The 9910-nt window shown below is 36.6% G+C and overlaps 2 protein-coding genes across 5 annotated transcripts; both read left to right on the forward strand.

Moving 5' to 3' along the window:
* The first annotated feature begins 86 nt into the window (after positions 1-86).
* Positions 87-2717, forward strand: si:dkeyp-67f1.2 (uncharacterized protein LOC556106 homolog). 4 transcript variants are annotated; one of them, XM_056750219.1, is made up of 9 exons: positions 87-298; positions 374-475; positions 581-634; positions 741-864; positions 1051-1109; positions 1252-1302; positions 1399-1483; positions 1572-1698; positions 2092-2713. In XM_056750219.1, exons 1-9 carry the CDS (start codon positions 286-288, stop codon positions 2173-2175), a joined length of 699 nt encoding a protein of 232 aa, XP_056606197.1. In that variant the 5' UTR covers positions 87-285; the 3' UTR covers positions 2176-2713. The 4 variants fall into 4 exon arrangements, with proteins under 4 accessions (XP_056606197.1, XP_056606195.1, XP_056606196.1 ...); XM_056750217.1 differs by having other exon boundaries at positions 87-475; positions 2092-2717; XM_056750218.1 differs by having other exon boundaries at positions 87-463.
* Positions 2718-2756: 39 nt separating this feature from the next.
* On the forward strand, positions 2757-9901 carry LOC130424507 (protein FAM107B). Its single transcript, XM_056750221.1, has 5 exons — positions 2757-2964; positions 4593-4659; positions 4779-4983; positions 5562-5706; positions 9277-9901. Exons 1-5 carry the CDS (start codon positions 2941-2943, stop codon positions 9412-9414), a joined length of 579 nt encoding a protein of 192 aa, XP_056606199.1. The 5' UTR covers positions 2757-2940; the 3' UTR covers positions 9415-9901.
* The last annotated feature ends 9 nt before the right edge of the window (positions 9902-9910 follow it).

A 9910-nucleotide genomic window follows, 5' to 3' on the forward strand; every position in this document is an offset into this window, starting at 1 on the left:
GTGTTTAGTGTTTTCTCAAGGATTGTCAGTAGAGGTCAGCACAACACTGTAAAATCATACAGACAAGTCATCTGTCTCCCTGACAGTCCTCAAACAGAAACATTATGTTTGCATAAACGTTGTTTAGGGTGCGCAAACATTGAGCCAGATCCTGTTCAGGGTGTTTTACAGAGCTATTGTCCTGATGGCTTTTAACTTCTCCTCACGTTAATTCCAGCAGTTACATTATCCATGATTTTAATGTCTTCCAGCAGACACTAAAGAAGAACATATTGGTGTATCAAGATGAGATCTCGAGGTAAAGAAACATCAGTTTCTTGGAAGTCTCTTTGTGTTTACAAATGTGTTTCCAGTACTTCTCTATTTCTTTCAGATCTTCTCTATGTTTTAACAACAATGATAATCATCTTAATCTGGTGTTTCTCCATCGACTGGTCAATGCAAGAAGCTGCAAAACGGTCATGTAATGTACACGGTGGTGACATACAGCTTGATATTACATAACATTACTTTAATATAGCCTACTTTTACAACTTAAATCTTTTAGCATGCGTAAAGTTAGAGTTGTTTTGTATTGCAGATGGAGTTGATGGTCGCTCAATAGAGGCTTTAGAAACAGACTGTGATAATGGAGGTAGGACACTGTGTATGGCTTTGTGTGCTTTGAGACAGTCATATAAAGAAAATTGTGTATGGTTGCTTTAAGAATATTACTGATTTCGTTTTATTTCTATGGGCAGGTCTGTTTAAATCTCAATTTGGTTGTTGTCCACATAAGGAATGCTCCTTAGATGATTTCCCCTTTCACCTTCGCAGTGGAGCAGCCAACGTGGTCCCTCCAAAAATCTGCTTTAATAACACTATGTAAGGAGTGTTACATCCTATTGTTTATTTACAATGCAATTATTAAAAAATAAAAGGAAGAGTTTTTACAAAAATTACAATTCTATCATCATTTATTTACACTCACTTATTTTTGTGGATGTTGAAGTGTCATGAGGGAAAATAAAGTTGGTTTGTTTTTGGGTGTTCCCTGTTTCTTTCCTGCAGCATCATGGGGGGTGTACGGGGCAATTCAGGACAAGGACTCAACATTGTGATAATAAACAGTAAGCTTTTGAATTTTTTACTTTGCAAAAATATTTTCAATCTGAAAATCATTTATGCACATCTATTTACTTGGGTACAAAGTGTATTTTTGTAGACAATTGTAAATGACTGTAAATTTCATGTCTTGACTTGTCACCCTAGGTCAAACCGGGAAGATTTTAAGAAGTAATTACTTTAATTTGAAATCTGAAGGTAGGTCTTACGGAGAATTTTTGCATGCGAGCAAAATGTTACATCTCCACATTTGCAAACACTTCTGCTCAAACTAATATTCAATACATCTTCAAGGTCACGAGGAATTGCTTGAATATCTAAAGTTAATAAAGCCTGGAAATATCATTCTTGTGGCATCACACATCAACCCAGAGACAAAGTAAATCTGACAGCCTTCGCACACATCAAATAATGTCAAAATTGTCCTTGCATGATCAGACTTGTTTCTGCACTTTTGAATTTTCCAGGTTGACAGATGAGATTAAAGATATATTCGCTGGTTTTGGAAGCACTATGATCGGATCCCTGAACCCTATGGATAGCTGGGTATTTGCAGGTGCTTATGGAATGAAGAAAGTTAGTCCTTTTGAAAAGGTTGGGATATAAACTGCACATTACAATCTTGGAAATTTTACGTTCACTCGATTTGTTATTTTGTAGATGACCTAAACTTGAATCAAACATTAAAAAGTATGTTTTCTCAACTTGTTTTATAGTTTTTTACTACAGTAAATTCAGTTGAAGTTTTACCATTAAGTAGTAGTGTTTTGTGTTATTTAAACTAAGATTTATAATTTGATTATCACAACTTCACATCACATAAAAACAGAAGTGAACAAGTGACGAATGAACACATAATCGGCTTAATTTTTGAATAGTCTGCATTTAGTATACAAGTCAGAGACATTACCAGTATCTTTTTTAAGATCTGTTGTGAGTTGGTTTACTGTATTTTAAACTGTGTTTCGTTTTTCTGTTAATGTTTAGCTAATTCAAAATGATTTGAAGAACAACGCATATGGAGACTGGCCAGAGATGGGGGAGATCATGGACTGCTTTCCCAAAGTCTAGAGATCTACAAGATGAATCACTGATCACCACGTTTGGGACATTTTGAAATGGACGCAAACAATTAAATAATCTACACAAAATAAATGTTTTATTTGAATGCTTAGATTTCATTTTGCACCCATTGTAAAAGTATCATATTGCTGCTATATCCTTCTAAAACCTCTTTTAAATATTTTGTCGTAAATCATTTAAATCAAGCTTTATGTTTGTCACTGGGTTTTGCAAATATTTAACTAATAGAAAGTATTAAAAAATGCTTGTCAACTTTGACAACTCAAAAATCGACAGAACAGTGTTTTTTGCATTTACTGAAGAAACAGTGAATTTGGACATACGAGTTTTCGGAAGAACAGCAACGATATGGTTTTATTACTTGGAATATACCTGAGGTCACAGCTCGGGGAGCCTTTACGTGCATCTAACTGTGTAGAAAAGAATGTTCTGTAAATAAATCTATAAGATGCCCAAAAATATTTCAATATTTTTTATTTGATTTCTTTTCTTTGTTTTTTATTCGGTTTAACTTTTAACTCTTTCATGCACCCTATCCTCTGCTGAACTGCAGTCTGGGCATGCTCTGTGTGTGCTCTGGGGTCGTGCTCAGCTGGCTGCGAGACTGTGTGTTGGTTTAGTTGGTGAGATTAGTTGGTGAGACCCCATCCCGTCTCTCCTCTTGCTTTATGTGAAGACAGGTGGAATCCGTTACCTACAGAAGACATTTCTGGACCGACCCTGCTACAGTGAGTGGTCTGCACCTTTGGAATCATGGGAGTGATCCATGGAAAGAAAGTAAGAATATTCTTATCCACTTTAAATTTAGGGGAACCTCTCTGTCGATATATCACAAATTCATCTTGTATTGACCAGCTACTGTATGACTGTGTTGATCGTAAGCATTTTGTTATATGCCTATCACAAGTCTGTTTAAGTGTCATAGATTGTATATGGGTCAGTTGTGTTTAAAATTATTTATAGTGCGAGTGAACATAAAAACAGGTATTAACGGTAAAATATGTGATTAATTTACCACAAATTAAAGGTTGAGTTAGTTATTTTAAGCAGACTAAATTACTTTTTTATCTAGTTTTACCAAGTTTCCTCATGGAACTTCTAATCACAACGTTTGAGTATCTGACATATGTCATTGAAAATATTGTAAATGTAATAACAACACAAAAATGCAATAGCACAAGTTGGGTGTATTTTAACTCATAGTTCATCTGGTTAACATTCTCAGGAATGTATCAAATCTAAGTATATTGCCATAGCAACTAAACCTGCATGGACTTTTGGGTTTATTGGATTATCGCCCAGGCAGAACCCACATCAGAGGATATAAATCTGTTTTTACTTTACAGTGTTAACCCTTTAAAAGGACTATAGTATAGTTGGTTACACTCGGTACCATTAGCCTCATTTCAATGCTTTCATTTACCTCTGGTTTACTTTCCTAGTGACTTAATCCACGAACTCCTCGTGGCTTTCCTGCAACAATAGCCTGACAGCAAACAGATTATGGAAAGAAAATGGAGAGTTTGTTTGGCAGGGGCTGTAATGAGGTGGCTAAACGCCAGCTGGTCCCAAAACCATTTTAGTCCAATGATCAACCCGGCGTGGTGTTAACACACACACACATGCCCACAATGCCTCTCTTGTCTTCTCCCAACACACAGGCCTATTATTGTCCTCTTCATCTACATCTTTGGAGATAATTATCCAACGTTTGGATGAATTGTTATGAGACATATCATATTATAGTAAAGTGCGGGGAACTATGATATATATATACATTTTGCATGACTCCAGGGTGATTCCATGGTTCTGAAAACTATTTTTAATGGTAATGTCATAGTCTGAAATAAGTATACATGGTATATTAATAGGAATCTACAGCATCATCACCTTGGTTTTTTTGGTGGATTAAATAACATTTGTACAACCATTTACAGCAAATATCACAGTTAAAGGTAAAAACCATGGTAAATTTGTTGGTACGGTGGTTTTATTACAAATGTAAACCAAAATACTATGGTTACTATAATAAAACCATGGTTAGTTCGTGGGTGCTATGGTTTTATGACAAATGAAACCTACTACAGCTACTATATAAAACCTAAAAAAAATGTGTGGGTTCTATGATTTTATCACAAGTCAAACGGAAAACTACGGGAACTATCATAAAACCGTGGTGACATTTTGGTTTGATTACAAATTAAACAACAACAATTTTTTTTTTACTAAAGTAAAACATGGTTGTGTTGGTACCACAGTATTTTATCTGTTTCCCCCTTACAGGACAACACAATTTGAGTGTAAAGCAAAATAAAATTAAATGTTCCAAATAGTTTTGTTATTATTTTTTATAATGTCCTTGTGGTAAATGTTTTATGAATCATATTCTGTTTTTTATCCCTAAGGCAGACCACAACCATCAGAATCAGAATTCCAGCTGTGCTCAACCACTTATGGGACCTGGTGAATCAGGTTAGATGTTCTTTATTTTGTACCGAACACAACACAAGGTACCCGAACACTTCACAGTGCAGTAAATGCTAGTGTCAGTGGCCTCATAAAATGAATTGTTCTCCCTCCATCTCCTTCAGATCCAGTGTCTGATTTTAAATTTGTGATGGACTCTGATCAGAGGTGGGGTGCAGAAGAGGATTTTGACCGCAGGCATCTGCTTCCCAAACAAACGCACAGCGGTTACTATGATGAGCTCATCAGGCCCAAAAAGATCCCCAATCCCATCAAAGCATCCAAAAGCCTCCGGGAACTCCACAGAGAGCTGATCATTACACAGAAGAGGTGCAAACTGAATCACATTTGACCAGAAAGCATATACATATTGTTCAACAATGCACATTGGGACAAGAAGTCATGGACAAAAGATTAGTCACAGAATTTGTTAATCACATGACCCAGATCCAGTTTCTTTTTAAGATTCAAATCCATTAGCAACGTTCATATTTTCTTTGCATGTACATGTTTATGCCAGCAGATGGCGGTAAAGTGATGTTTAATTCGATAGTCTTGGTCCAGGGGATCTCAAGCCAATCATTGTCCACAACCTATTAAGTGCTGCCCCTTTACTATTAAGACATTTGCATAACTAGAGTAATGTATATTATATTATATTATATTATATCTGAACTAGTCATGGAAAAGTCATCTTAAGGCCCACTAGTGGCCCAAATCTCCCCAGGTTGACAAACTTGGTCGCTCTAGTCAGAAACACAAACAAAGATTCCTCGTGCAACCACCATCACTAGAAAGGCCGTACTGGTTGACTTGTTTTCACAGACTTGGAACCTGGAACCAGATAAATTATAAATTCAGTCCACAAATCTTTACAAATGTGTGATACTATCTCTCTGATCCAACAGAGGAGTGATGGAGGAGAAGCCCGAGTTACAGAAGGTTCTTGAACAAAGGAACAGAATTCAGGCTCTGAAGCAGCAGAAAAAACAGGATGTGGAAAAGTCTCCCTTGAAGCAGGAGTTATTAAAGAGGCAAATGAGATTGGAGAAGGTAAACGATGAAGTTCCTTTTTATATAGCTGATATATAGCATAATAGTGTTTGAGTTATTCTGTATGGAGGACGAGAAATGACCTAAGTACAAAACATCAATTACATTCATATATTAACACACGCATACATGCTGAAATAAACACACGCATGAATAAATAATTAAACAAATAAATGCATGCATAAATAAATAAATAAATACATGCAGGAATAATTAAATAAACAAATACATGCATAAATAAATTGGTACATGCATTCATTTATAAATAATTGAATCAATCAATCAATAAATACATAAATAAATAAATCAGAAGTAATTTTTTGTAATACTAAATTTATTTCTGTATTTCTAAATTTATTTCTACATTTCTTCATTGATTTATGCATTTCTACATTTATTTATTTCTGCGTCCGTATGTAAATAAGGTAGGCGTTCCTATTCCTCTATAAAAACATGATTGGTCAGCTCAAGTACCCTTGCAGCTACTACTTGCCCTGTTAAAGATGGCGGGTGTTTTAAGAAGGATTGCTAATAATTTACGATCATTGATCTTTGACTACCTTCTGTTTGATTTATGTATTTATACTTAAGTCGTTTCTCGTCCTCCATAATGGTGATGGTCATTGTCGAATGGAAATGCATCCAAATTACACTGGGCTGGGTTTCCCAAAAGCATCGAAATCCTAAATTGATCGTAAAAACGATCGTAGGAGTGATCTTAATATTTCGGTCTGTTTCCCAAATGCATCGTAACTAGGGCGTTACGATTACTCCAGAGCACTCGTAGATCTACGATGATTTTCAAGTGCTACATCATAAGTCTTTTGAGGTCACCTGCAGGACAATCGGTATATTACACATTTAACTTTATTCAAGTGCAATGTGATTATAATATAGGGTTGATGATTGTACTTTATTGTTCCATTTATTAATCGTTTTTTCAACGAGGGCAGAAAAAAATATATATAAAAATACACATATAGATGTGGTGAACATAAAGGAGTCCTGTGTGTGCTTCCGGGACACCATGCCATGTCTATGATCATTCTATGAACTCTTATGGTCACAGATCACCTGCCAGTTGACAGCTGCATAACCTTTGCGGCATTTTTATACATGGCCATCCACAGAGGGTGTAAGGATTCGGGATCAAGATACCTTCGATCAATCCGTTGCTCTGTGGAATGTGATGATGAGTTTAAAAATACTCTTGTATTTCTGTGATGTCCTGTCTTGATGCTGGGAATTTAATGTGATCCACAGCAAGTGGAAGTAATGCGGTGGTGACCGCTCGGACTGCTCTTGACATTGATGCCATCTCCAAGTACCTGGAGAAAACTGCTTGTTTCATTAAAACTCAAGGCTGCTAAGAGTTGGATGTCAGGGACAAGGCAAAATTTCTCCTGGTGGCACCCATCAGTTGAGGTCCAATGCTATTCAGCAGGTGGGCTATTTGTCCTCTTAGAAGACCATATCTCCTTATTGATAGCCATATCATCAAGGATAACTTACTTGAAGAAACCATGTGAAGCTTATCAGGCTGTGATAATGTTCACATATCCGACTGCCTATCATCAGTTTCAGTAATCACATTAGGCCCTGCCTAAAAGTGAAGAAAGTGTGGCGTGGCATGCTTAGAATTTGTATAGATTAAATCTTCCTTATATCCTCTTTTTGGAATGACCTAAAGTTGTGCTTCTTAATATGTATACATAAAACAGTGCTGGTAAAACTGCAAGAAACTATTTTTTTCTATACCTGTTGAAATGTGTTGACTAGATTTGTGCTATTGTCACCCTTAATATATATACTTTATATAATAATAATATTAAAACTTACATGCTAATGTCTGAAAATAATTATCAATCATTTGCAATTCACTTCAGAAACACTTGGAAAAACTTGTGTGGTATTTCATAGGGCCTTAGGCCTTGTGTGATTCAACAAACACATGGACATCAAAAACATTGCGAATACACTTTCTATTAATTTGGGTTATTCAGTTCCCCAGGACCTGCAAAAGACATTGTACAGTGGGATGATTCGTAACTACATATAGAAAACATTTCACATTGCAAAAGAAAAGACAGAAACTTAATGAATCCCCATTGAACAATAGTCATATTACCTGACTCTTCTGGTAAGAGAACTGGCACAGAAATGGAGAGCCTTGCAAACTTCATCTCCTCTAGTTCAAGTCCCCTCTCTTCAAAGGCTGCTTGGCCATCTTGAGCTCAATGAGCTGCTGTTGAAAACTCTTGTCCCTCTCTTTGCCTTCTTTAAGGCATTCTCTGATGTCTTTCAAGACATCTAGTTTCACCCTCTCCATCTGAACTAAGTCCTGATTACAAGTACAGGCCTTATCAAACCGCTGAGGTGTTGTGGCTGCAGTCTGGACAACTGAAGAGAGAGGCTGAAGCATGGATGGGTTGTTTGGAGGACTAGGAGATGGTAGGTGGTGGGAGATGGCAGGAGAAACGGACAGTTCCTCTGAACATGAAGGACCTGGCATAGGCTCAGGTATAGTCAGCCATGCTCCTCCATGGATGTCAATACCACCACTAATGCCATCTGAAGCACTTTTGTCAAGTTTGGACAAGGCCTTCTCTTCCTCTGCTTTGAGAAGGGCGGACTCATTGGTCGCATCACCTGTATTTTTAAATAGCAGTCCTCTGCATTGCCCTCTTCCTTTTTGCTAGACTTGAAAAATCTTGCAACTTATTGCAGACATCCTTGCTTGATCTTTTAACCCCCGTGGTTAATTTGGTCGCAATGTCCTCCCAGTTGTTTTGTTTCTCTTTACTTCTATGGTGCCCTTTAAATCTGGTGAAAATAATGTATTTATTCTGCTTCATCTCCTCTAGAAGGACATTTATTACATCTTTTTGAAAGGTGTCTTTTCCTGTTTTTTTTTGTTTCAGCCATTTTGTGAGTGCCTCAGTCTGTACTTAGGTGCTTTATATAGACGTGTCGTGATTACTTATCCACAGCAGATGACGATTATTAGGTGAAACGTTCAGGATACGATTCCATATAAGGTTATATTTCAGCACTTGGCAAATGGACAGCGACTCTTAAGTAGCACTTAGAACGCGTTCTCATGCGTCCATGTTAAGGGCAATTTGTGGAAACGCACGTGGAATTGCAGCGAGCGTTTAGAGAGCATCCTTAATAGCTAAGATACAGCATCGGGAAACCCGGCCCTGGATGTTTGGTTATTTTGTCATTTAGCCTTGTACTTAAAGGGATGAAAATGAAAAGTCTGTCATCATTTACTCACCCTCTTGTCATTTCAAACCTGTACGACTTTCTTTCACAAAACACCCCAAAAAAATATTTTGAAGAAAGTTGTTAACCGAACAGCATCGGCACCCATTCACTTCAATTGTATATACACAAAACCAATGGAAGTGAATGGGTGCCAGTTAACAACATTCTTTAAAATATATTTTTAGTGTGTTCTGCTGAAGGTTTGAAATTATAAGAGAGGGTGAGTACTGTATAAAAATATACTCTACAGACCCCTCATCTAAATGTGATTTCTATAACCGAAGATGTACTTGTCCTCAGCTTGAGAGAGAGACAGGAAAGCAGAATGAGATGTTACAGGGTGCACCTGAGTTCATCAGAGTTAAAGAGAATCTGAAGAGCACAGCCGTCACAAGCACGCCGGAGAAAGAGTGTCAACTGAACATCAGTTTACATTAACGTTAATGTCGGATGCCTGTGAACATCTGGGAACAGTACAGTGTATTCGACCAGGACACTTGTTTGAATTAAGATTATGATAACAAATGATGATGCATTTTTCTGCATGCTTGGGTCAAGCGTAATATGCTTTTAAAGTCAGTATTACAAAATTGTTTTAAACACTATTTTGATTAAGACAGTAAGTTGCACCATTACGAAAGCGTTATATTTTTGACTTTGCATACAACAGTATTTCACATTCTATTTAAAATGAAGAGTGGGTATATATACACAATAAACACTACACAGTACTCTTGTTTTATATTTCAAACAAATAGAATTCTCACTTTGATCAGCTGTTTAAAAATATTTCAAGTGAACATCTTTTCGAATCATATGATGACACGACTCACATATTTTAACCTCACAGATGTGCTGGAGTAAAGACACATAATACGCTTGTAAATGTGTTTTATAAATGTAGTCTTTAAATAAAGGGATTTTGAGACATACA

This window comes from Triplophysa dalaica, chromosome 6 (genome assembly GCF_015846415.1).
Source record: "Triplophysa dalaica isolate WHDGS20190420 chromosome 6, ASM1584641v1, whole genome shotgun sequence".
Classification (NCBI taxonomy): Eukaryota; Metazoa; Chordata; class Actinopteri; order Cypriniformes; family Nemacheilidae; genus Triplophysa; species Triplophysa dalaica.

Excerpts from the sequence above, each read along its gene's own strand:
- si:dkeyp-67f1.2 (XM_056750217.1), top strand. The coding sequence starts at position 286 with ATGAGATCTCGAGGTAAAGAAACATCAGTTTCTTGGAAGTCTCTTTGT. Across the intron at positions 476-580 it reads ACGGTCATGTAATGTACACG|ATGGAGTTGATGGTCGCTCA; the intron begins GTGGTGACATAC and ends TTTGTATTGCAG. Across the intron at positions 635-740 it reads AACAGACTGTGATAATGGAG|GTCTGTTTAAATCTCAATTT; the intron begins GTAGGACACTGT and ends TTCTATGGGCAG.
- LOC130424507 (XM_056750221.1), top strand. The coding sequence starts at position 2,941 with ATGGGAGTGATCCATGGAAAGAAA. Across the intron at positions 4,660-4,778 it reads TATGGGACCTGGTGAATCAG|ATCCAGTGTCTGATTTTAAA; the intron begins GTTAGATGTTCT and ends CATCTCCTTCAG. Across the intron at positions 4,984-5,561 it reads CTGATCATTACACAGAAGAG|AGGAGTGATGGAGGAGAAGC; the intron begins GTGCAAACTGAA and ends CTGATCCAACAG.